The 26,116-nt window shown below is 57.4% G+C and overlaps 1 protein-coding gene across 1 annotated transcript in view; it reads left to right on the top strand.

The window, feature by feature from the left end:
* The window catches only part of TMEM132E (transmembrane protein 132E), a 38,839-nt gene extending 17,594 nt beyond the window's left edge, over positions 1-21,245 (top strand). Inside the window, exons 3-9 of the mRNA XM_064166186.1 lie at positions 716-856; positions 6,501-6,693; positions 6,929-7,072; positions 14,137-14,342; positions 15,367-15,646; positions 16,792-16,983; positions 18,163-21,245. Coding sequence (XP_064022256.1) covers positions 716-856; positions 6,501-6,693; positions 6,929-7,072; positions 14,137-14,342; positions 15,367-15,646; positions 16,792-16,983; positions 18,163-19,191 — 2,185 coding nt within the window. The 3' untranslated portion in view covers positions 19,192-21,245. The remainder of the gene's footprint in view (positions 1-715; positions 857-6,500; positions 6,694-6,928; positions 7,073-14,136; positions 14,343-15,366; positions 15,647-16,791; positions 16,984-18,162) is intronic.
* Positions 21,246-26,116: the final 4,871 nt, after the last annotated feature.

Genomic DNA, 26,116 nt, shown 5'->3' with positions numbered 1-26,116 from the left:
GAGGAGCTGCCCATGCAGTTCTTTCACCTCTCTGTTACCACTGTGGGCTGTTGCCTTTGCCCTCCCAGTGCTCCCAGCTGCACTGGGATTGGGACCCCAAGGACAGATGTGGGTTTGATTCCAGACACTGTGGGGATAAGGTGGGATGGGCCCATGGGGCTGCAGTGAAGGGAGGACAACCTCCCTGAATCCCCTGCCCCAGAGCTGGGGTGGCAGCTGAATGGGGCAATGAGCAGGAGATGCTCAGCACTCCTCTACGTGGGTGTGCACTGGAGGATTCCCCTTTCTTCATGCCCCTAAGCACAGGGGAAGGGCAAGCCCCTGCCACATAGCTTTGAAGGGCATTTGCAAGTGTCTCTTTGGCCACTGGGGCAGCAGCAAGCCCCTGGCATGAGTGATATGGCTCTTGAGCCTGTCCTGTCCCTCACCCCCAGTTCCACAGGGATGTTATTGTTCAGGGGGGTCAGTGCTGGGGCTGGGGGGTCAATGCTGATGGGTGGGCAGAGCAAAATCCCATGAAAAGGAGAGGCAAGGGTGGACTCAGTCCCGTGGCTGTTGTGGGCAGCTCGGGTGGTGCTTCTGGCACCAAGGAGGGATTGGGAGCAAAAAAGTTCCCCTGAGCTGGGGGGCAGGGAGCCTGGGGCAGAGAACCCAGGGCAGGGAGAGCGGAGGAGCCTGAGTGTGAAGGTCTGGCCCTTCCTGTCCCTCTCCACAGGGTGAAGGCCAAGAAAGGTGTCAACCTGCTGAGCACCAAGTCGAGGAGCGGGCAGTGGCTGGTGAGCTCGGAGCTGCTGACGGGCGGCAAGCATTCCACTGCCACCGTCGATGTGGCCAGGGTGGACGGTGCTGGGCCCAGGTAAGGGGCTCCCTCATCCCCCCACCCCGTTCCTGGGGGCACTGTGGAAGTTGTTGGAATTGGGGAAGTGTCTGGGGTTTGGCCTGAAGCAGCTCTGCCTTCATCCCTACTCTGTCTGCCGTGTAGGTGTTGGTAGGGGAAACCGAGGCACAGCGTGGCACAGACTGCACCGTGGGACTTGGAGGCTCTAAAGGGGCATGAGCAAATCTGGGGTCAGACTCTCAGTCCATCTGGGGTTGGGTTGATCCTATATGGACGTGGGGAGGGGCTTTGTGTTGTGTGTGGGTTTGAACCCTGGTTGGCACCGTGCAGCTGGCTGAAGGGCAGGTGAAGATGGGTTTCGTGGCTCCAGGTGGGCAGATTTGGGGGTCAGGCAGGCAGCTGTGTGAGGCAGTGTGTTCAAGTGGGATCTGCCCCATGGGCACCCCTGGTGAGCAAGCTGAGGCTCAGGCAGTGTCCTCATTGGCACTATTCAGCTACTGCATCCCTGGCTCTGAGCTGGCATCTCCTGTCTGTGTTGGGTGCTGTTGCACACGAGGTGGATTTTGGGGCTGAATTGTGAACCTGTGGAGGATCCTCCAGGTTGAGAGTGGAAATATTTACATTCTAGAAGATGTTTGAGTGCCATGAGAGGCAGCAGGTCTTTGCTGGTGTCTCCTCTGGGAAGGAAGCAGAGCAGTCCCTAGGCAAGGTCCCATCTGGACCCTAAGGTGATGGATGAATGTTGGATGCAAAACATGAACCACAGCAGCAGCTGAGACTTTGCTGAACAGGAGGGCAGTGCCCTTAGCTGGGGCTCCAGGAAAGGCTTGGGTTGGTTGAAGAGAGTCAAGGGAATAGAAAGGAGAATGATCTGGGGAGTGAGGAACCACAAAGCTGAGTTGAAAGCCCCAGAGGCTGCACAGCCTCTGCGCAGGGGGGACATGGGACTGGCCCCTGAGCACGCTGAGGAGCAGCTTTGCTCCTTGCATCCACACAGGCAGGACTCAGCAAGCAGGGGCAGGGGACTGGGCACAGCTTCAGAACCACCCAAAAGCAAGGCTGCAGTGGTGGAAAGCAGCTGCAAGATGCTCACCGTTGTGTCAGCACAAGAAGGGAGAGCAGCGTTGTTGATGTGGTTAAAGTGAGTTGGAGCTGGAAATCTCCCCATACCTCTGCCCTCCACAAGCTCTGGCAGGAAGGAGATCCTCAGCTCTGCCTGCTTTGACTGTCAGCTCAAAAGCTGCCTGCAGCAACCCCCTCCAAAGGGCTTCCCTGGAAGGTTGATTTTTCCCTTTACCCCACACAAAACGCAGCCTCAGCATCCGAGCCCTCAACCCTGGAGCTGACATTGGGATGTCCCTGGGGGGAGCCAGCAGCTGCCTTCACCTCCGTCCTCTACACGGCCACCCCAGCAGCCCTACAGGCAGCTGCCAGAGCTGCCGGCAGCGAGATGCTCTCCTCCTTTCCCCCCCCTCTCTCTCTGTCTGCCGCCGCTTCAAATCAGCCTGGAAAGGTTAGAGACGGAGGATGAATTTAAAGTGATTACAATCACCTTTTAGACAAACAACTCCATCAAATATTAACAGAATGGAAAGGATGAATGACTCAAAGCTGTGTTGCCCTCCAGGCTGTGCAGCTAGAGGAGTTTGCTTTGCCAGGGCTCTGGGGGCTTTCGGCAGCGCTGCCTGCGCAGGGAGGCAGCAAGAACCCTGAGCTTTGAGGTGGTAATGGCCAGTTTGGGGATGCTTTGCACCCCAGCAGCTCTATCCTAAGTTATTCAGAGTCACTGAGGCTGGAAGAGACCTCTGAGATCACCAAGTCCAGCCTGTGGCCCAACACCACCACATCAGCTAACCCTTATCACAGTATCCCAGTATCACCAAGGTTGGAAGAGACCTCACAGATCATCAAGTCCAACCCTTTAGCACAGAGCTCAAGGCCAGACCATGGCACCAAGTGCCACGTCCAGTCCTGCCTTGAACAGCTCCAGGGACGGCGACTCCACCACCTCCCCGGGCAGCCCATTCCAGTGCCCAATGACTCTCTCAGGGAAGAACTTTCTCCTCACCTCCAGCCTAAATCTCCCCTGGCACAGCCTGAGGCTGTGTCCTCTCGTTCTGGTGCTGGCCACCTGAGAGAAGAGAGCAACCTCCTCCTGGCCACAACCTCCCCTCAGGTAGTTGTAGACAGCAATAAGGTTTCCCCTGAGCCTCCTCTTCTCCAGGCTAACCAATCCCAGCTCCCTCAGCCTCTCCTCGTAGGGCTGTGCTCAAGGCCTCTCCCCAGCCTCGTTGCCCTTCTCTGGACACGCTCAAGCATCTCAATGTCCCTCCTAAACTGGGGGGCCCAGAACTGAACACAGCACTCAAGGTGTGGTCTAACCAGTGCAGAGTCCAGGGGCAGAATGACGTCCCTGCTCCTGCTGGCCACACCATTCCTGATGCAGGCCAGGATGCCACTGGCTCTCTTGGCCACCAAGTGCCACATCTGATCTTTGCTTGAAGACCTCCAGGCACGGTGACTCCACCACCTCCCTGGGCAGCCCATTCCAGTGCCAGTCACTCTCTCTGCCAACAACTTCCTCCTGACATCCAGCCTAGACCTGCCCTGGCACAGCTTCAGACCATGCCCTCTTGTCCTGGCACAAGTTGCCTGGGAGAAGAGCCTGACCCCCACCTGACTACACCTTCCTTTTAGGTAGTTGTAGAGAGTGATAAGGTCCTCTCTAAGTCTTCTCTTCTATGGGCTGGGCACCCCCAGCTCCCTCAGCCTTTCCTCATATGACTTCCCCTCCAGCCCCTTCCCCTGTCTCATCACTATTCCCCCAGTCTGAGCAGCCCAGCTCTTGTCTCTGCTGTGGCTGAGAGCAGGTGGTGCTTATGGAGGGCAGAAAATGATGGCAGGCCCCTGGCAGGACTCCTGGGATGCCCTGGAGCACCCATTGGTGAGGAGTCCCAGCACTGAGCCAGCTCTGGCATGGAGCCACAGCTCTGGTTCACCTCTGAACGTGGCTCCTTTTGGCTGTGTTTAGTGCTTTGCATTAGGAGAGGCAGTGAGCAGCCAAAGCCTCAAGGGAGGTTCTCCTCCCCCTCTACTCTGCCCTGCTGAGACCCCATCTTTAGTACTGCCTTCATTTTGGGGCTCCCCAGTTTCAGAGGGACAGGGACCTGCTGGAGAGGGTCCAGCAGAGGGCTATGAGGATGATGAGGGGACTGGAGCACTGCCTGAGGAGAGGCTGAGGGCCCTGGGGCTGCTTAGTCTGGAGAAGAGAAGACTGAGAGGAGATTGAATCAATGTTTATAAATCTCTGAGGGCTGGGGGTCAGGAGGGGGGTACAGGCTCTGCTCACTGCTCCCTGGGATAGGACAAGCAGCAATGGATGTAAGCTGCAGCACAGGAGGTTCCAGCTCAACACAAGGGGGAACTTCTTGCCTGTAAGGGTCCCAGAGCCCTGGCACAGGCTGCCCAGAGAGGTTGTGGAGTCTCCTTCTCTGGAGCCTTTCCAGGCCTGTCTGGATGTGTTCCTGTGTGACCTGAGCTGGATTGTGTGGTCCTGCTCTGGCAGGGGGGTTGGAGTGGATGATCTCTTTGTGCCCCTTTCCATCCCAGACATCCTGTGATCCTGTGACCCCCTTCTTCAGAGTTGCCTGTGGCAATTCCACTTGCACCCCTACAGCTGTTTGGGGGGCACAGAGTCCCAGCAGGACCTGCAGCTCTGCTACCAAGGCAGTTTCTGCTGTGAAAGCAGGGTTTGCTGCAGCCCAGAGCAGCCCTTGGCTTCTTGCTCTCCTCTTTTCTCTGCTCCCTTTCCCTCACAGAGAGAAACCTGACTGTATCCTGCACCCCCAGATGGATGGGACCTTCTCAGTAGGAGCAATAGGGGTGGAGCTGGTCCTGAGTTCCCCTTCTGCAGGGGTTCTACCTTTCTTCCTCCCTGTCTGCAGGAGCTTTTGCTGGCTTTGTGGTTTGTTAGGGGCTCTGAGGTGTCCCTTGGGGACATTCTGGGAGCAATGGCAATGTCTGGCCTGAGTCCTCTCGAGAGATTTGCAGGTTGAACATAGAGGTTGGAGAGCAGGATCACAGCTGGAGAGGTTTGCTCATTGGGATGGGGCATAAGAATGATTTACACTCCTGTCACTGTGTCCAAGCTGCCATGCAGAGGGCAAGGGACACCTTGTCCCCTTAGACCCAACACCAGGTGCCAGGTTTGGTAGTGCACATCCTCCTGCCCTGCCCCATTAATGTCACAGGCTCTGCTCCCTGTCTGTTAGCTCTGGCTTGTGCTGTCCTCAGCAGTGACACCAAATGTGTGGAGTTTTGATGAGCTGTCTTGGGGCTTTTATCCCCCTCTTGGCCCTGTATACCTCCCAGCTGAGTCCCAGCTCAGTCTTGTCTGTGTTTGAGCCTCTTTCTCCCTGTGATTCCCCTTGGAAGGGGCTGTGGAGTCAGTGTCTTGTGCTTGGCTCTTGTGCTCAGTCTTGTCTGTGTTTGAGCCTCTTTCTCCCTGTGATTCCCCTTGGAAGGGGCTGTGGAGTCAGTGTCTTGTGCTTGGCTTTTGTGCTCAGTCTTGTCTGTGTTTGAGCCTCTTTCTCCCTGTGATTCCCCTTGGAAGGGGCTGTGGAGTCAGTGTCTTGTGCTTGGCTCTTGTGCTCAGTCTTGTCTGTGTTTGAGCCTCTTTCTCCCTGTGATTCCCCTTGGAAGGGGCTGTGGAGTCAGTGTCTTGTGCTTGGCTCCTGTGCTCAGTCTTGTCTGTGTTTGAGCCTCTTTCTCCCTGTGATTCCCCTTGGAAGGGGCTGTGGAGTCAGTGTCTTGTGCTTGGCTCTTGTGCTCAGTCTTGTCTGTGTCTGAGCCTCTTTCTCCCTGTGATTCCCCTTGGAAGGGGCTGTGGAATCAGTGTCTTGTGCCTGGCTCTTGTGCTCAGTCTTGTCTGTGTTTGAGCCTCTTTCTCCCTGTGATTCCCCTTGGAAGGGGCTGTGGAGTCAGTGTCTTGTGCTTGGCTCTTGTGCTCAGTCTTGTCTGTGTTTGAGCCTCTTTCTCCCTGTGATTCCCCATGGAAGGGGCTGTGGAGTCAGTGCCTTGTGCTTGGCTCTTGTGCTCAGTCTTGTCTGTGTTTGAGCCTCTTTCTCCCTGTGATTCCCCTTGGAAGGGGCTGTGGAGTCAGTGCCTTGTGCTTGGCTCTTGTGCTCAGTCTTGTCTGTGTTTGAGCCTCTTTCTCCCTGTGATTCCCCTTGGAAGGGGCTGTAGAGTCAGTGTCTTGTGCTTGGCTCTTGTACAGGGCCTTATTTGCCATCCCAGAGTGTTCTGCCTTCCTGGGTGTGAGACACTCAGGGTTTGAGCTGCGGGAGATAAGGATGCAGGCAGGAGCAGGCTGGGGAAGGTAAATCTGGCTGTGCCGTGGGATAGGTGAGGGCAATGCCTGCAGCCACCCACTATCCCCTGAGGCCAATGGCCACACACTGTCCCTGTGACAAAAGATCACTCAGCAGCCTTTGAGAGCACCCACTTGAGCCACCCAAGGTTCCCCCTGCTGGGAAGAGGCACTGAAATGTGCTTCTGTCTCCCGCTTGGGTGCTTTGGGACCACCCAGCACTGCTCCTGGGGGTGCCTGCTGGGCCTGGGGGCACCCAACTCATCACCTCCCTCTCCTGTCCCCTCTGCCCAGGGATGAGGACTTCTCCTCTGAGATCATGCAGCTGGACTTTGAGATGGAGAACTTCACCAGCCAGTCGGTGACGCGCCGCATCATGTGGCACATCGACTACCGCGGCCGCAACCCCCCGCCCGACCTGGAGAAGGTGGTGACAGAGCTGACAGTCATCCAGAGGGACATCAGAGCCATTGTGCCCCTGGCCATGGTGAGCAGGTTCCTGCTTCCATGTTAGGGCTGAGCTGGGTCCCCCCCCGAGGGGTCTCCTACCAGCCCACCTGCCCTATAGCACCTCTAGATGCGTACATCCCACCCACCTCTACACACACAGGTCCTTCTTTGCCCCGGGGCTGGAGCTGGAGAGGGGCCAGGGTGGGTCTGACCCCATGGGGACAGGCTGCCCTCTAAGGTGGTGGTCCCCTCCCTTTGCACCTTGTTCCCAGGACACAGAAATCATCAACACAGCCATCCTGACGGGGCGGACTGTGGCCATCCCCGTGAAGGTCATCGCCATTGAGCTCAGCGGTGTCGTCGTGGATGTCTCAACCATGGTCGAGTGCAAGTCCAACAATGAAGACATCATCAAGGTGAGTGCAGGGAAGGAGGTCTTGTGGCCCTAGTGCAGGGTTGAGCTTCCCCCTCCCCAGAGGAGCTGACTCCTCTGCACTGCAGGGTTCTGCACTTTGGCCACAACAACCTCAAGCAGCACTACAGGCTGGGGCCAGAGTGGCTGAGAGCAGCCAGGAGGAAAGGGACTTGGGGGTACTGATAGATAGTTGGCTGAACATGAGCCAGCAGTGTGCCCAGGTGGCCAAGAGAGCCAATGGCATCCTGGGCTGGCTCAGGAGCAGTGTGGCCAGTAGGACAAGGGAGGTTATTCTTCCCCTGTACTTGGCACTGGTCAGGCCACCCCTGGAGTGCTGTGTCCAGTTCTGGGCTGGTCAATTGCAGAGAGCTGTTGAGGTGCTGGAAGGTGTTTGGAGAAGGGCAGCAAGGCTGGGGAGGGGCCTGGAGCACAGCCCTGTGAGGAGAGGCTGAGGGAGCTGGGGGGGTGCAGCCTGGAGAAGAGGAGGCTCAGGGCAGAGCTCATTGCTGCCTGCAGCTGCTTGCAGGGAGGCTGTAGCCAGGTGGGGTTGGGCTCTGCTGCCAGGCAAGCAGCAACAGAAGAAGGGGACACAGCCTGGAGCTGTGCCAGGGCAGGTCTAGGCTGGATGTTAGGAGGAAGTTCTTCACAGAGAGAGGGATTGGCATTGGAATGGGCTGCCCAGGGAGGTGGTGGAGGCAGCATCCCTGGAGGTGTTCAAGAAAAGCCTGGCTGGGGCACTTAGTGCCATGGTCTGGTTGACTGGATAGGGCTGGGTGCTAGGTTGGACTGGATGATCTTGGAGCTCTCTTCCAACCTGGTTAATTCTATGCTTCTATGACTCCCAGCTGTGGTGTAGGCTGGAGCTGCATGGGCTGGAGCTGCTGGTTGAGTTGCTGTACTGCAGAGGCTCACCCCACCATGGAAGCATAGACTGGCTTGAGTTAGATGGGATCTTAGGGATCATCTAGTTCCACTCCCCTGCTGTGGGCAAGGACACCTCCCACTAGACCAGGTTGCTCAAAGCCTCATGCAGCCTGGTCCTAAACACTTCCAGGGATGAGGTGTCCACAGCTTCTCTGGGCAGCCTGTTCCAGTGTCTTGCCACCCTTGTGGTGAAGAATTTCTTCCTGGTGTCCAACCTAAGTCTACCCTGTTCATCCTAAGCATCATCCCCTCAGGGGCTTCAGTTCACATGTGCCTCACCCTGGGATTTGTCAGGAGGAGGCCAAGACACTTTGTCACAGTCTCTGGAAGAGGCCACAGGATGCTGTGGGGCAGTGCAGGCTGGCACCAGGCAGCAGTAAGAACTTAGTGCTGGTAAGGTGAAGCCTTGTCCCTGTGCAGGGTGAGCTGCACCTTCCCATCAGCAGCTCCACACGTGCCTCTGGCTGCTGTTTATCTCCTGTCTGGGCTGGGATCTGGCCCCAGAGCATGGAGAGATGAGCTGGGGACAACACAAGGGAAAGAAAGACTGAGGCAGCAGCAGCAGCCACTTCCCCCACATCCAGCCCAGCTGCCCAGGCAGTGAGTGGTCACTCCTCACATCCAGCCATGCTGCTCCCATCCTCACACCCATTCATCCCTACCCTTTTGCCCACTGCTGTTACCTACCCACCTATCCCCCTGCCCATTTTATTCTAGCACCTTTCCCATCCTTCCACCCCTGGACATTGCTACCTTCTCCTAGGCACCTCCTGCCCCTCCTCATGCCCTCACTGACAGAATCACAGAATTAATCAGGTTGGAAAAGACCTCTGAGATCATCAAGTCCAACCTAACACCTTCTCATCAACTAAACCATGGAACTAAGTGCCTTATCCAGCCTCTTTTTAAACACCTCCAGGGACAGCAACTCCACCACCTCCCTGGGCAGCCCATTCCAATGCCAGTCACTCTCTCTGTGAAGAACTTCTTCCTAACATCCAGCCTGAACCTGCCCTGGCACAACTGGAGGCTGTGCCCTCTTGTTCCATCACTGCTTGTCTGGCAGCAGAGCCCGAGCCCAACCCCACCTGGCTACAGCCTCCCTTCAGGTAGTTGCAGAGAGCAATGAGCTCTGCCCTGAGCCTCCTCCAGGCTAAACCACCCCAGCATCCAGCCCACTCTGTCCATGCCTCTGCTGCATGGCAAGGGTCCAACAGGCTGGGGGCCATCAAACCTCCCCTTCTTTGCCAGCCACCACTGACTGCTCTCCCAACCAAGCCAGGTAGGATGGGCAAAGCCCTGCCCCAGCTGGGACTTGCTCTCCCTGGTGTGTTGGGCAGGTGACAGCCAGTGTCACCCACCAAGCTCTTGCCTAAAACTGGGGTGTGATGCACAGGCTCTTATTTATGGCCGCCAGTCCTCCACAGCCTGATAAAACACTGGAGCAATAATACACTTCAGGATGGACTCCAAGACACTTAAACCATTTAATGTGCTGCCTTTTCTCCTCATAAATCTATTTACAGGCTGTCCCCAGACCTGGGAGGGGGAGCAGACAGTGGCACACGAGCAGGGATGAATAATGCATGCATGGAGCAAGCCTCCAGCCCCAGCTCCTCGCCTCCCGCTCAGCCCCTCGGAGCCCCTGGCTGAGTTGTTTTGTGTTTGTGCTGGAGCTTTGCTTCTGAGGGAGCTCTCAGTTGCTTGCTGAGCTTGGGGAGGACGCTTGTGGTGTTAGGGCTGTAAACCTGGGCCCTAAATCCTGGCAGGATGTGCTGTAGTCCTGTGGATGGTTTCACATGAAGGAGTAGGGGCTGTGAGTTGCGTCTTAAGAGTGGGGAGACTGCAACAGGTTGCCCAGGGAAGATGTGGATGTCCATTCCCTGGAGGTGTTCAAGACCTTGAGCAACTTGGTCTAGTGGAGGTGTCCTTGTGCATGGCAGTGGGATTGGAACTAGATGATTTTTAGGCTGCTCTCCAACCCAACCCATTCTGTGATTCCCAAGTTGCCTGTGGCTCGGTGGTGGTTGCTGTTGTGCGTAACGTGGAGGCTCCTGCTGGCAACAGGGGAGGTTCCAGGGCCACCCAGGAAGGATGAGAGAGCACAGGTGGCAGTTGCCATTCTTATCCCTTTCTCAGCCCAGAGAGGAGGACCTCATCACTCATGGCAGTGCAGGAGCAGTCCCTCTAGTCTGCTCATGTGATGCTCTTGAGGGCTGCGTAGGTGGTGAGGCACTGCCAGAGCTGAAGAGCTGCCAGCAAGACTCAATGGGAGGTGCTCAACTTCTCCTGTTATGTGAACCTTTCTTATCATAGAATAACCTCAGAGCTCAGCCAGTTCCAACCCCCTGCCACCTCCCACTAGAACAGGTTGCTCAAGGACTCATCCAACCTGGTCTTGAACACCTCCCTGGGCAACCTGTGCCAGTGTCTCATCACCCTCAACCTGTGCCAGTGCCTCATCACCCTCATCCTCTACCAATGTTTCACCACCCTCAACCTGTGCCAGCCTCTCACCACCCTCAACCTGTGCCAGTCTCTCACCACCCTCAACCTGTGCCAGTGCCTCATCACCCTCATCCTCTACCAGTGTCTCACCACCCTCAACCTGTGCCAGTCTCTCACCACCCTCACTGCAAACAACTTCTTCCTAACGTCCACTTTCAATCTCCCCTCTGCCACTTCAAACCCATCCCTCCTCCTTCTCTCATTACCAGACCCTGTCAATAGTCCCTCCCCAGCCCTCCTGGAGGTCTCTTCAGATCCTGGAAGGCCACTCCAAGGTCTCCTCCAAGCCTTCTCCTCTCCAGGCTGCAGAGCCCCAACTCTCTCAGCCTGTCCTCATAGCAGAGCTGCTACAACCCTCTGAGCATCTTAGAGGCCTCCTCTGGACTTGCTCCAACACTTCCATGTCCTTCTTGTGCTGGGGGGATTCTTATGAGCCTACCACCTCCATCTCCTTGAGGACTCACCAGGGACAAGTCATAAGTGAGTCTCAGCAACCTTGGTCACCCACAACCACCACCACAAACTCTGGCTGGCTAACATGGGCTGCCTCTGGTCATGCTGACTCTTCCCTCTCTCAGAAGCCTTGGAGAAGATGTGTCCCCTTGATCCCATGCTTGAGGCTGTGCCAGGTGGGGAGCTCCTGGCCACAGAACTGGAGCCAGTGGCTCTTGGCTGGGAGCCCAGGCAGACCTCAGCCTCTCTCTTCCTGACACCTTGCTGCAAATGCAGGAGGGTTTCTCCAGACAAGGAGGCACTTCATTTAAAAGCTGATCTGCACTCACTCCATCATCAGGACAGCCCTGATGTGCTGGGATTGTTTCCTTCTTCTTGTAGTTTCAAACCCCCTCCTCCTCTCCACTCCCCCCTCACCCCTAGCTGCAGAACAAGTGGTCCCCAGAAGAAGATGCCAGGGGGATTTATGGTAATGCAAGCAGCAGCCCATCATATTTATTGTGATGGATGGCACAATATCCAGAGCACTCCTCAGCTGGAGGACTCACCCAGCAGCTCATCTTTATTCAGGCATCACCCTGCCAGAGAGGAGATTGTCCTTTCAGACTTGCTGAGTTGGTATCTCTGATAGGAGGACAAGGAACAAACCCTCCCTGTGTTACACTTCCCTCCCCGCGCTTGGGGAGCTCAGATCTTAGGTTCTGCCTCCTCCACTGGCCCACAAGGGACCACAGATGCCTTGTGGTGGTTTCCTGCAGCTGAAATATGGAGCTCAGGTAGAATCAGAGGATGGTCTGGGTTGGGAAGGACCTCCAATGGTCATCCAATTCAACCCCCACCTCCCTCCTTGCAGTTAGCAGGGACAACCTCAACTAGATCAGGTTGCCCAGAGCTCTGTTGAGCCTCAGCTTGAATGTATCCAAGGCTGAGGCCTCAACCTACTCCCCAGGCAACCTGTTGCACCCTTCTAGTAAAGAACTTGTTCCTCACATCCAATCTAAATCTGCTCTTCTCTAGGCATAAGCTATTTCTCCTCATCCTGTCACCACAGGCCTTTGGAAGCAGCCTCTCTCTGGCCTTCTTGTATCCCACTTCAGCTGCTGGAAGGCTGCTGATAGGTCTCCCTGGAGCCTTCTCTTAGAACCATAGAATCAGTCAGAGCTGGAAGGGAGCACAAGGAGCAGCCAGTTCCAACCCCCCCTGCCATGCCCAGGGATACCCTACCCTAGAGCAGGCTGCACACAGCCTCAGCCAGCCTGGCCTCAAACACCTCCAGCCATGGGGCCTCAACCACCTCCCTGGGCAACCCAGTCCAGCCTCTCACCACTCTCCTGCTCAACAACTTCCTCCTCACCTCCAGGCTGACTCCCCACTTCCAGCTTTGCTCCATTCCCCCCACTCCTGCCACTCCCTCACACCCTCAAAAGTCCCTCCCCAGCTTTTTTGGAGCCCCCTTCAGATGCTGGAAGGCCACAAGAAGGTCACCTGAGAGCCTCCTCTGCTCCAGCCTGCACAGCCCCAACTCTTTCAGTCTGTGCTCACAGCAGAGCTGCTGCAGCCTCTGAGCATCCTCCTGGCCCTGTTCTGGACACTCTCCAGCATCTCCACAGCCCTCTTGTCCCAGGGGCTCCAGAGCTGGATGCAGGACTCCAGGTGGGGTCTCAGCAGAGCAGAGCAGAGCAGAGGGGGAGAATCCCCTCCCTGGCCCTGCTGGCCACACTGCTGCTGCTGCAGCCCAGGCTCTGCTTGGCTTTCTGGGCTGCAAGTGCACACTGCTGGCTCCTGCTGAGCTTCTCCTCCAGCAGCACCCCCAAGTCCCTCTGCTCAGGGCTGCTCTCCAGACACTCACTGCCCAGCCTGGAGTTGTGCTTGGCATTGCCTCCACCCAGCTGCAGGACCTTGCCCTTGGTCTTGTTGAACCTCCTGAGCTTGGCTTGTGCCCACCTCTGCAGCCTGCCCAGGTCCCTCTGGATGGATCCTGCCCTGCAGCCTGGCTGCTGCACCACACAGCTTGGTGTGGGCAGCAAACCTGCTGAGGCTGCACTCAATGCCTCTGTCCATGGCACCCACAAAGATGTTAAGACTGGTCCCAGGACTGCACTTGTCCCTGGCCTGCACTTGGCCATGGAGCCAATGACAGCCACCCTTTGGGTGCAGCCATCAAGCCACTTCTTTATCCGTCTGGTGCTCCACCCACCAACCTCATGTGGCACCAGCTTGGAGACCAGGATGTGGTGTGGGACAGTGTCAAAGGCCTGCTCAGCTCCAGGTAGATGACATCAGTTGCTCACCCCTCATCTTCTCCAGGCTGAGCAACCCCAGCTCCCTCAGTCTGCCAGGTCCTGCTCATAGGTTCAGAAATGCAAAGCTCCTGCAGCTGAATGAGCAGAGGTGGCCAAAGATAAGATGGAGAGAGAGGCAATGATGTTGTCACCTCCACTGTCAGCTGCTGTGCAGTGTGGACTCGACTGCCTGTCAACCATCAGAGAATCCATATGAGAGAGCAGCTTGCTGGAAATCAGCAAGAGGTTGGAGCCCCCCCCAGCCTGGTTGTCTCTTGCCACCCTTTCTGGGAAGGAGGAGGTGCTGTTGACTGTGATGGCTCGGGGTCAAACAGGGGCCATGCTGCAGTGGCATCCTCTTAGGTCTGCTGGGTGGGTGATGAGTGTGACCCCCTCAGGAAGCCTTTGGTTTGCAGCAAGATTAAAGAGTGGCATTTGTGTAAAAAGGGACCAAAAAGAGAGCCAGAAGGTGAATGTGAAGGTCCAGGTGGGCTCTGGGAAGCTCTTCCTGGGGTTAGCAGGAGGGATTTGGGCACAGGGCACTCGGCTGATCCATGCTGGCTGTGAAGTGAGGAGATTTTGGGGCAGCTGTCCTGGAGTACCTCTGGATGTCTCTGGAATGCAGTAGTGGGGTGCAGTGGGCTGCAATTCGTTGCAGGGTCCAAGCAAGCACCAAACAAAGGTGCCTGCAAGGGCTGGCAGAGGAGCTGGCTCCGAGGGAGGTGCATGGTCTGGCCACAGTAGTGTTGACACCTCTGAGCAGGGCCCTCAGCTCCTGGACCACATTTAACCAGTATCTGTTTCTCTGGCATTTCCCACCCTCTGGGCAGCCTCCTGCCAGCATCTCTGGCACGTCTGTGGGGGTGCTGCAATCTCCTCACCCTCCCTTCTCCCCCAGGTCTCCAGCAGCTGTGACTATGTCTTCGTCAGCGGGAAGGAGTCGCAGGGCTCCATGAGCGCCCGAGTGACCTTCACCTACGAGCACCTCTCTGCCCCCCTGGAGATGACAGTGTGGGTGCCCAAGCTGCCACTGCACATCGAGCTCTCAGATGCCCGTTTGAGCCAAGTGAAGGGCTGGAGGGTGCCCATCCTGCCGGACAGGAGGTGGGTGCTGTGGAGCCACCGTGCACCGTTCCAGCCTCGAGAAGGCAAGGTGAAGGGGGTGGTTGTGGTCCAATTGCTCTGGTCAGATACTTAATTGAAGGAGTTTCAGAGGTGATGCACCTCAAGGGTCCTCAGTGGAAAAGTCAGAGTGATGATGGGTGCAGGCTGTGTGTTTCAGGGGTAGAGAGGGAGATTTCCTGATGCAGTTGGCCAAATGCTGGAGCTGGTGGGGAGCATCCATCCTCTGCCACGCTCACAACGTCCCTGGGTGAGGGCAGGGGCAGCCAAGCTGCAGGTTAGCCTTGTTGTGAGGTCTGGAGAGCCCCTGGGTGAGGCCAGGGGCAGCCAAGCTGCAGGTTAGCCTTGTTGTGAGGCCAGGGGCAGCCAAACTGCAAGTTAGCCTTGTTGTGAGGTCTGGAGAGCCCCTGAGTGAGGGCAGGGGCAGCCAAGGTGCAGGTTAGCTTTGTTGTGAGGTCTGGAGAGCTCCTGGGTGAGGGCAGGGGCAGCCAAGCTGCAGGTTAGCCTTGTTGTGAGGTCTGGAGAGCCCCTGGGTGAGGGCAGGGGCAGCCAAGCTGCAGGTTAGCCTTGTGGTGAGGTCTGGAGAGGCCCTGGGTGAGGCCAGGGGCAGCCAAGCTGCAGGTTAGCCTTGTGGTGAGGTCTGGAGAGCCCCTGGGTGAGGGCAGGGGCAGCCAAGCTGCAGGTTAGCCTTGTGGTGAGGGCAGTGGCAGCCAAGCTGCAGGTTAGCCTTGTGGTGAGGGCAGGGGCAGCCAAGCTGCAGGTTAGCCTTGTGGTGAGGTCTGGAGAGCTCCTCTCTTGCAACCAGAGGTATCTTGTCCTGTCATCTAGATAGGAGGCAGAGGTGAGCCTATTGCCTCAGACACCTCACGATCCACTTGGCAAGGAGCCACCAGTTTGGTGCCCTCACATTTCTCCCTGCCCACTCACCCTTCTCCTTTGCACTGGGGTCTGAGCCACGGCAGGGGCAAGTTTGTTAGCACTGCCCACCCAGTGCCCCATCCCACAGGTCCGTGCGGGACAGTGAGCATGAGGAGGATGAAGAGGAGCGGAAGCAGAGCCGGGGCTGTGCCCTGCAGTACCAGCATGCCACCCTGCAGGTCTTCACCCAGTTCCACACCACGGCAGCAGAGGGCACAGGGCAGGTGGTCACCATGCTGGGGCCTGACTGGCTGGTGGAGGTCACCGACCTGGTCAGCGACTTCATGCGCGTGGACGACCCACGGGTGGCACACCTGGTGGACAGCTTCACCCTGGCTGGGAAGGAGCCAGGCACCACTCTCTTCAAGGTACCCCCTGCCTGCCTTTCCCCTCTGTGATGGTTTTAGGTGTTCCCCACCCCCCCCCCCCACTTTAGAAGTCACCCAGACTAGAGTCAGCCAGCTCTGGAAATATGAACGAGGCTTATATTTACAGCTGGCACAATGGACAAGGAGATAGTTACAGTATAGACAGTTATAGACAGAGATAGACAAGGGAAAAGGTGATACACAAACACAGCAGCCCTCCCAGAAACCTGAGTCCCCAGGAGGGGCTCTCAACCACCCCTGCACCTTCCCCCTACCCCTCAACCTTACCCCAGTCCCAAGGAAGAATGGAGGTTCAGCCAGAGGGTTAGGAAGCAAAGTGGGTTAGTCAAAGAGGCTAGAGAGAGATGCAGCTCAGGCAGTTCCCCAGCAGAAGTGAGAGTGGTTATCTAGGTTTGTATTGTTCTTATGCATCTCAGCAAGCCTATGAGTGCAGTAGACATCCCCACTGTTTGCCTTTCACAGCCTGTGATCTAGTTCTTCTCACCAAAACGTTCTAGCCAGCTTCAAACCAGCACAGCAAGGCTGGGCCAGAGCGTGTTGAAGCTGCACTCTGCCCTGTCCTGTCCCCAGGGAGCACAAAAGCAGTAGTCACCCAGCCCAGCAGCCATGCCAAGACACCAGCTCAAACTGCATGGATCTGCTTGTAGAAACAGGGCAGAAGTGGCTACATCCAGCAGACAATCTCTCCAGAGGCTCCTTACCAAAAATCAGGCAGGTTGAGGCTAATTTTTGGCTGCCAGATCCCATCAAATATCCACAGTCAGGGCTGGAGCTGGGGCCTGGGGCCTGGGGTTTGGAGCAGAGGAGCCTGAGGGCTGTCCTCGTTCCTGGTGATGCAGATGTGCAGGGCAGTGTCGGGAGGATGCAGCCAGGCTCTGCTCAGGGATGCCCAGTAACAGGACAAGGGGCACTGGGGACAAGCTGGAGTGGTTATCTATGTGTGTATTGTTCTTATGCATCTCAGCAAGCCTATGAGTGCAGCAGACACCACCACTGTTTGCCTTTCACAGCCTGTGATCTAGTTCTTCTCACCAAAACGTTCTAGCCAGCTTCAAATCAGCACAGCCTCTCTGCCCCCTCGGCTGGGGGGTGGCAGCAGTGATGGAAGCCTTTGCCCCCTGCAGGTGGTGTCCCCGCTCATGGAGGCGGTGCTGGGTGAGACGCTGGTGACAGTGGCAGAGGAGAAGGTCAGCATCACAGACCTGAAGGCCCAGGTGGTCTCCAGCCTCTCACTGTCCCTCCACCCCAGCCCTGGCAATAGCCACACCATCATTGCCCGGACATCCGTGCAGCAGACCCTCAGCTTCTTCAAGCAGGTGAGGCCAGGAGGCTGCTTTCAGGCTTCTGGGGGCACTGGTGGGGAATGCAGGGTGGGGAATGCAGGGTGGGGAATGCAGGGTGGGGAATGTAGGGTGGGGTGAGGGCTCCACCTGCAGTGCCCCTCTCCCAAATCCTGCCCACAATCATTCCAGGCCCCCTCAGCACCTCCTGTCCTTCAGACACCCTGGCAGTGCCAAAGCACCCCAGAAACATATACACAGACCTATGAACTGACCCTGCCCAGCCTGGGCACAAGATCAGGACCATGGGGCAGAGGGTTCTGGAAGAAATCCTCTGCAGTTCCCACCTTTGGTAGCCACATCTGGCACTGCTGGGGGTGGGAGATGGGGGGGCTGGGCAAGCATGGGGAATACTGAAGGAGGAACAGCAGAAAGGGAGAAGCTGGGTGATGGCTGGAAGGAGCAGGAGGGGCCATGGAGGGATAAAGGGTGAACTGGGTGGAGAGAAGGAGGAGGATGGATGGAGGGATGGACAAATGGGTGCAGGTGATGGCTGGAAGGAGCAGGAGGGGCCATGGAGGGATAAAGTGCAGACTGAATGGAGAGAAGGAGGAAGGATGGGTGGAGGGGTGGACAAATGGGTGCAGGTAATGACTGGAAGGAGCAGGATGAGTCCTGGAGGGATAAAGTGCAGACTGAATGGAGAGAAGGAGGAAGGATGGGTGGAGGAGTGGACAAATGGGTGCAGGTGATGGCTGGAAGGAGCAGGATGAGTCCTGGAGGGATAAAGTGCAGACTGAATGGAGAGAAGGAGGAAGGATGGGTGGAGGAGTGGACAAATGGGTGCAGGTGATGGCTGGAAGGAGCAGGAGGGGTCATGGAGGGATAAAGTGCAGACTGAATGGAGAGAAGGAGGAAGGATGGGTGGAGGAGTGGACAAATGGGTGCAGGTGATGGCTGGAAGGAGCAGGAGGGGTCATGGAGGGATAAAGTGCAGGCTGAATGGAGAGAAGGAGGAAGGATGGATGGAGGGGTGGACAAATGGGTGCAGGTGATGGCTGGAAGGAGCAGGATGAGTCCTGGAGGGATAAAGTGCAGACTGAACGGAGAGAAGGAGGAGGGATGGATGGATGGATGGATGGATGGGTGGACAAATGGGTGCAGGTGAGGCTGGCATCATGCTGGGCAACTTGGGTGCCTGTGTTGGTCCGGCAGGAAGCGCTCCTGAGCCTGTGGATTTCCTACAGCGACGGCACCACAGCTCCCCTCTCCCTCTACGACCCCAAGGACTACAACCTGGTGGTGAGCAGCCTGGATGAGAAGGTGGTCTCGGTGACCCAGGACCGGGCGTTCCCCCTGGTGGTGGCAGAGAGCGAGGGCGTGGGGGAGCTGCTGCGGGCTGAGCTGATCATCTGCGAGAGCTGCCAGAAGACCAAGCGCAAGAGCGTGCTCTTCACGGCCCTGGCCAGCGTGCGGGTCCACTTCGGCTCCGAGGAGGACCCCACCTACGACTACGACCATGTGCCCAGCAAGCCAGGGCTGGCAGAGGCCGGGGCAAGCACCACCCTGCGGGCAGAGGTGGAGAGGAAAGCGGAGCCCAGCGAGGACAGCAAGATGTCCAGCGCCTCTCACCCCACCGAGGACTTCCCCACCATCCCCACGGGCTTTGTGCAGGTGACCAGGGGGCTGACGGACCTGGAGATAGGCATGTACGCCCTGCTGGGGGTCTTCTGCCTGGCCATCTTGGTCTTCCTCATCAACTGCATCGTCTTTGTGCTCAAGTACCGGCACAAACGCATCCCGCCCGAAGGCCAGACCAACATGGACCATTCCCACCACTGGGTCTTCCTGGGCAACGGGCAGCCCTTGAGGGCTCACAATGACCTCTCCCCCCAGCCCGAAAGCCCCGGGAACCCTTTGGAGAACGTCCAGACCTGCTGCCACGGGGACCACCACAGCAGCGGCAGCTCGCAGACCAGCGTGCAGAGCCAGGTGCACGGCCGCGGGGACGGCTCCTCGGGGGGCTCCACGCGGGACCAGAGCGAGGACCCCCTCAACTCGCCCACCTCCAAACGGAAGCGGGTGAAGTTCACCACCTTCGCCACCCTGCCCGCCGACGACTTGGCCTACAACTCCATCCCCATCGCCGACGAGGAGGACTTGGAGTGGGTCTGCCAGGACATGGGGCTGCAGGACCCTGAGGAGCTTCACAACTACATCTGCAGAATCAAAGAGATCGCTTAACGCAGGGGCAGAGGGGATGGGGGGGGTGGGGGAGGTGGGGGGGGAGGGAGGGGGATGGGAGGCTGCCACGCCGTGCCGTGCCGTGCCATGCCATGCCGTGCCGTGCCGTGCCACACCGCGCCATGCCACACCACGCCGGCTGCTTCCCTGGGGCTGGAGACCCATTTTTTGGCTCTTGATCTTGCACATTCCCTCTTCTGCACACCTCACATCTGCACCCCGTCAGAAGGCACTCCTCAGGAGCCTTTCCTTGCCCTTTGCTCTTGGCTTGTCCCAGGGGTGGCATCAGCACGCACGTGTGGCCTCCCTCCCAGGCCCCTGGCAGGAGTGGGGGGCACAGAGGGAGGGGGGTCAAGACCTTGGTGTGTGCACTGCCTGGCCAGTGGTGAGTGAATGGGGCAGGAGGATGCTGTGGGTCCTGCTGCACAGGGGCAAGACCTTGGTGTGTGCATTGCCTGTCCAGTGGTGAGTGAATGGGGCAGGAGGATGCTGTGGGTCCTGCCGAACAGGGGCAAAGCCTTGGTGTGTGCACTGCCTGCCCAGTGGTGAATGGGGCAGGAGGATGCTGTGGGACTTGCTGAACAGGGGCAAGACCTTGGTGTGTGCACTGCCTGCCCAGTGGTGAATGAATGAGGCAGGAGGATGCTGTGGGTCCTGCTGCACAGGGGATGGAAGGAGGGAGGTCAAGACCTTGATGTGTGCACTGCCTGCCCAGTGGTGAATGAGGCAGGAGGATGCTGCAGGTCCTGCTGCACAGGGGATGGAAGGAGGGAGGTCAAGACCTTGATGTGTGCACTGCTTGCCCAGTGGTGAATGAGGCAGGAGGAGGCTGCAGGTCCTGCTGCACAGGGGATGGAAAGAGGGAGGTCAAGACCTTGGTGTGTGCACTGCCTGCCCAGTGGTGAGTGAATGGGGCAGGAGGATGCTGTGGGTCCTGCTGCACAGGGGATGGAAGGAGGGAGGTGTCCCACCCTTTGCAGGAGCCCAGCAGTGAGAGGTGGATGAGGACTCCCCAGAGGTGACCTCCCTGCCTTTGCTACACTCAGTTGCACAATTTTGGAGGTGGGTGCTGGGTCAGGGAGTTGCCACCCCCTCCCCCACGGGTGTTTGGGGGTGGGCTCCCCCACCCAAAGCCCACTGCCCCCACACTACGGGTCAGGCTGGGTGTGGCAGGAGGGCAGGGTGGCTGCTGGGGAGCTGGAGCCCCCATGGCTGTGAGGCTGGGACCCCAATGGTGCCGTTCCCTGCTGCATCCCACCCCTCAGCATCAGGGTTGCCCTTGAGATGGGCTCTGTGGGGTGGGGACAGTAACCTCTGCCACAGGAGCATCCCCTGGAGCTGCCTCTGTGCCCCAGGCAGGGGCAGTTTGGGGGTGCCCATCAGCCTGTAAGCCTGCCTTTGCCTGTCCCTCTGCTTCCAGCTGTGAGGCCAGTGTTGGACTGAGACTTCCCCCAAGGGCAAGCTTATGGTTTGTGGGCCCTGCTTGCTGGGATGAGGCTCCAGGACCGGGGTTGGAGCAGAGGCTACCCCCAGCTTTGGAGCCAAGCCAGAGTGCAGACATCTACCACCAGACCTGGTTCGAGGCTCCCAGTACCGACCCAGCAGGGATACCCAGAGCCAGGCTCAGCCTTCGCGGTGCCTTCTGACTGCTGTAACCCAACGCTTCCCTGCTCACCCCACGCTGGCAGCAGCTCCTGGACACTCCCACCTGCCTGAGAGACCCCTTAGCCAGAGGCTCCCCCATCTGCCAGCCCACTGCAGAGGATGGGGTGCCAGGGCTGGGGGTCCTGGGCTCTGCAGTTGTACCCACGGGCACTGAGCATGTGGGGATGTGTCCCCCGTGGCATCAGCCAGTGGAAGGGGGGAGGTGGAGGCTGGCAACAGATGATTTCTGGATCAGAAGTTACCCACCACTGTGTCTCCTTTTTTTGGTTTTCCTTTTCTTTTCTGATATTTTTTTCCTTTTATTTTTTTTTCCTTTTCTTTCTTTTTTTTTTTTTTCCCCCTTTCTTAAATAAAAGACCAGAAAAGATAAAAGGAAACAAAAAGCTGAAGCCAAAAGGCTGTGAGATGCTGTATCTCTACCCCTGTGCCTGTGAGGGGTGTTCCAAGTGGTTTGGAAGTCAGTCTTGGGGTCTTCTGGGGAGGGGGGGGGGCTACACACACTGCCAGGGTCCTGGAGGCACAGCTCAACTTTGGTGCCCACCTAAGCTCTGAATGCTTTGGGCTCAAAAGCTGTGGCTTTGGGGCTTCCCCTCTCCAAAATCCTCCCTTCTGGAGCAGCCTGCTCCAGGGCAATGCAACTTCCCCCTCCTGTGTTTCCCTGGCAGCAGCAGCCTGTGGTGGTGTTCAAAAGCCTCTTTAAAGAGTTGATCAGTTTGTGGCTGTGAAGATTTCTCCCCTGAGTGGCCTTAAAAACTTAACCTGAGAGCTCTATGCTGATTTGATACAAACATATCTATGGCTGGGGAGGGGGTGGAGAGGCTGGGGGCTGGCTCAGAGGGCAGGCAGAAGATAGGGGGAGAGAGGAGGTTAGGTTTTGCTGTGCTCTGTTATCTGAAGGGCTCAGGTCTGGCTGAAGGAGCCACTGAGCTGATAGCAGCTGGGAGCAGGAAAATTGATACAGAAGGCTTCCCTGCTTGGAGCTGCCAAAGCTTCCTTGGGGAATTAGCACACAGGGATAGTTGTTGGGGAAAAAAAAGGAGGGGAAATAATAAAAGGAAGAGGAAAAGTAAGAGAAGTGTTTGATACAGGGGAGGTTCTTGTGCCCCTGTGCTCAGCACTGCTCAGGCCACCCCTGGAGTGCTGTGTCCAGTTCTGGGCTGGTCACTTGCAGAGAGCTGTTGAGGTGCTGGAAGGTGTTTGGAGAAGGGCAGCAAGGCTGGGGAGGGGCCTGGAGCACAGCCCTGTGAGGAGAGGCTGAGGGAGCTGGGGGTGTGCAGCCTGCAGCAGAGGAGGCTCAGGGCAGAGCTGATTGCTGTCTGCAGCTGCCTGCAGGGAGGCTGTAGCCAGGTGGGGTTGGGCTCTGCTGCCAGGCAGCCAGGGACAGAAGAAGGGGACACAGCCTGGAGCTGTGCCAGGGCAGGTCTAGGCTGGATGTTGTGAGGGAGTTGTTGTCAGAGAGAGTGATTGGCATTGGAATGGGCTGCCCAGGGAGGTGGTGGAGTCTGTGTGGCTGGAGGTGTTGCAGCCAAGCCTGGCTGGGGCACTTAGTGCCATGGTCTGGTTGGTTGGTTGGGGCTGGGTGCTAGGTTGGGCTGGCTGAGCTTGGAGCTCTCTTCCAGCCTGCTTGATTCTATGATATTTTTATTCCCACCCTCCCCACAGGTCATATCCTACCAGGGGCTCTTGACACCCAGCCCTCCCTGCCCTACACCCATCCAAATGCTTCACCCCTGCCAGCTCTGCTACCTGCCCACAGGCACTCTGGAGGGGGTGCAGCAGAGAGGGCAAGAGGGCAAGAGAGCAGTTCTGCAGCCCCCAACACAAGAAGGACATGGAACTGTTGGAGCAAGTCCAGAGGAGGCCACTAAGATGCTCAGAGGGCTGCAGCAGCTCTGCTCTGAGGACAGGCTGAGGGAGTTGAGACTCTGCAGCCTGGAGAAGAGAAGGCTTGGAGGAGACCTTGGAGTGGCCTTCCAGGGTCTGAAGTGAGCTACAGGAGGGCTGGGGAGGGACTATTGAGAAGGTCTGGTAATGAGAGGAGGAGGAGGAGGAATAGTTTTGAAGTGGCAGAGGGGAGATTGAAAGTGGATGTCAGGAAGAAGTTGTTTGCAGTGAGGGTGGTGAGAGACAGGCACAGGTTGAGGGTGGTGAGACACTGGCACAGTTTGCCCAGGGAGGTTCTGGGGAGGAAGTCATCATGCCCTTTAGCCTGGCAACAAACTTAGGAGGGAAGAAGGAGCAGGAAGGAAGAGGCTCACCAACAGTTGTTTGGGGCTCATGGTGCCCTTGCAGCCTGGCAGAAAACTCAGGAGGGAAGAAGGAGCAGGAGGGAAGCAGCTCACCAACAATTGTTTGGGGGTTCATGATGTCCCTGCAGCAAACTCATAAGGGAAGAAGAAGGAGCAGGAGGGAAGAAGCTCACCAACAGTTGTTTGGGGCTCATGGTGCCCATGCAGCCTGGCAGCAACCTCAGGAGGGAGGAAGAAGGAGCAGGAGGGAAGCAGCTCACCAACAATTGTTTGGGGGTTCATGATGTCCTTGCAGCCTGGCAGCAACCTCAGGAGGGAGGAAAAAGGAGCAGGAGGGAAGCAGCTCACCAACAATTGTTTGGGGCTCATGGTGCCCTTGCAGCCTGGCAGCAACCTCAGGAGGGAGGAAGAAGGAGGAGGAGGGGAGCAGCTCACCAACGTTTTTTTGGGGGGCTAATGATGTCCTTGCAGCAAACTCAGCAGGAGGCAGTGGTCAAAATGCTGAGGACACTACGAAAGCTCTGCTGGGTGTCCAACAGTGCCTGCTCCCTTCCCCAGCTGTCTCTCTTCACTCCTGCTGCTTGGTTTTCTTTTTCCTCAGCAGGAATGCTCCACTGGGACATGGCAATGAATTAAAAAGGAGAAATAAGACCCCCAGGGAGCAGTTGAAGATGCTGCAACTGAGGCTGCAGACCACCTTTGGGCTGGGAGCTGGTGGCACTCGCTGGCACAAGCCACCAGCGACATGGCTTCCATCTAGCCCCAAGCCAGCACCTTCCCCACCTTGTTGCTTCAGAGCCCATCAAACAGAGCTCCCCCCACACCCTACCAAGCAGCCAAACCTCACAGGAGGAGAGAGGAAAAATAATTAAAGGAAGCCTCCCCTGCAGCCCCCCTCCCTGCTGCCCTCTGTTTACTCCCTGCTGCCTCTCTCCCGTTGAGGTTGGTTTTCCTATCTGCTTCCAGCAGACAGGGACCAATTTGCATCTTAATGTGGTTTGTGAGGCTGCACAAACCACCTGCGAGGAGGAGGAGGCAGAGGCAGGGATGGACACCTCTGCATCCCGGTGCCTCCCAGCTCCCAGAGGGATGTGTTTGCTCCCTGGTCCTGCCTTAACGCCCTGATCCAGCAGCCAAGAAACCTCCTGAAAGCATCCAACTCGTTCCTGCGACTGGGAGAGGGAGAGCAGGGAGGAAAGGAAGGTGAAAAGGCAGGAATTTTCCTCCCCTGTGGTCAGCCTCTCGGTCCCTTTCTTCATCCCTCATCGTTGCCCTGGAATTGCTCTCCACTGGCAGCAGCTCTCAGGGCTCCCTTTCCCTGGTCCCACACCTGTTGTGCTCCCCTTAAGATGCCTCCAGCCACGTCCCCTCCACATGCAGCTCTGTCCCTGTGGTGGGAATTCTCAGACAGGGACAAGGACCACAGAGCCCAAGGGACTGTGAAGGACAGGGATCTGCTGGAGAGGGTCCAGCGGAGGGCTATGAGGATGATGAGGGGACAGGAGGGCATGGCTGACGAGGAGAGGCTGAGAGACCTGGGGCTGCTTAGTCTGGAGAAGAGAAGACTGAGAGGGGATTTGATCAATGTTTATAAGTATCTGAGGGCTGCCAGGAGGGGGGGACAGGCTCTGCTCACTGCTGCCTGGGATAGGACAAGCAGCAATGGGTGTAAGCTGCAGCAAAAGAGGTTCTGCCTCAACACAAGGGGGAACTTCTTTGCTGGAAGGGTCTCAGAGCCCTGGCACAGGCTGCCCAGAGAGGTTGTGGAGTCTCCTTCTGTGGAGCCTTTCCAGGCCTGTCTGGATGTGTTCCTCTGTGCTCTGTGTTAGATAGGATTGTCCTGCTCTGGCAGAGGAGGCTGAGAGGTGACCTCATTCATGTTGATAAAGGTGCAAAGGTGAGTGGCAGGAGGCTGCAGCCAGGCTCTGCTGGGTGATGCCCACTGACAGCACAAGGGGCAATGGGGGAAGCTGAGGCAGAGGAAGCTCCATGGAAACATCAGGAAGAATTTTTCCCTGTGAGGGTGCCAGAAGCCTGGCACAGGCTGCCCAGGGGGGCTGTGCAGTCTCCCTCTCTGGAGATATTCAAGCCCTGCCTGGATGTGTTCCTGTGTGATCTGCTCTGGGTGCTGCTGCTCTGGCAGTGGACTTGGACTGGCTGAGCTTTGGAGGTCCCTTCCAGCCCCTGACACTCTGTGGTTCCCCAACTGTCTGGTCAGAAGGCCTTGGGCCATCTCTTGAAGGCCACCAATGAGCAGGTCTATGAAGCTTTGCCTCAACTTGTTGAAGCCAAGCCTGGCTGGGGCACTTAGTGCCATGGTCTGGTTGGTTGGTTGGGGCTGGGTGCTAGGTTGGGCTGGCTGAGCTTGGAGCTCTCTTCCAACCTGCCTGATTCTATGGCTCTATGCACTGAGATTGTGCAATCAGCAGAGCTGAGTAGGACCATTGTGCCCAGCAATGCTACAAAATGGTTTGGGCTGGAAGAAACCTTAAAGCTCATCCAATTCCACCCCCCTGCCATGGACAGGGATACCTCCTACCAGCCCAGGTTGCTCAAGGCCCCATGCAGCCTGGCCTTGAATACCTCCAAGGAGGGAACATCCTCAACCTCTCTGGACAACCTCTGTCAGTGTCTTGTGCCAACCTCTGTCAAGAATTTCTTCTTCATCTCCAGCCTCAATTTGCCCTCTCCCAGCTCAAAGCTATTGTCCCTCACCCTGTCACTACAAGTCCTTGTCAGAAGTCCCTTCCCAGCTCTCCTGGAGCCTCTTCAGGTGCTGCAAGGCTGCTCTGAGGTCTCCCTGGAGCTTTCTCTTCTCCAGGCTGAACAGCCCCAACTCTCCCAGCCTGTCCCCATAGGAGAGATGATCATCTTTGTAGCCTCCTCTGGACCCTCTCCAGCAGCTCCACATCCTTGTGCTGCTGCCACCATAACTGGAGGCAGTGCTGCAGTTGGGGATCACCCCAGAGCCAGGGGCAGAATCCCCTCCCTGTGCTGCTGCTCTCCCTGCT

The sequence above is a fragment of the Pogoniulus pusillus genome, chromosome 27, assembly GCF_015220805.1.
Source record: "Pogoniulus pusillus isolate bPogPus1 chromosome 27, bPogPus1.pri, whole genome shotgun sequence".
Classification (NCBI taxonomy): Eukaryota; Metazoa; Chordata; class Aves; order Piciformes; family Lybiidae; genus Pogoniulus; species Pogoniulus pusillus.
The sequence above is the reverse complement of the archived record's forward strand: the minus strand, read 5'-3'. Positions and strand labels throughout refer to the sequence as shown.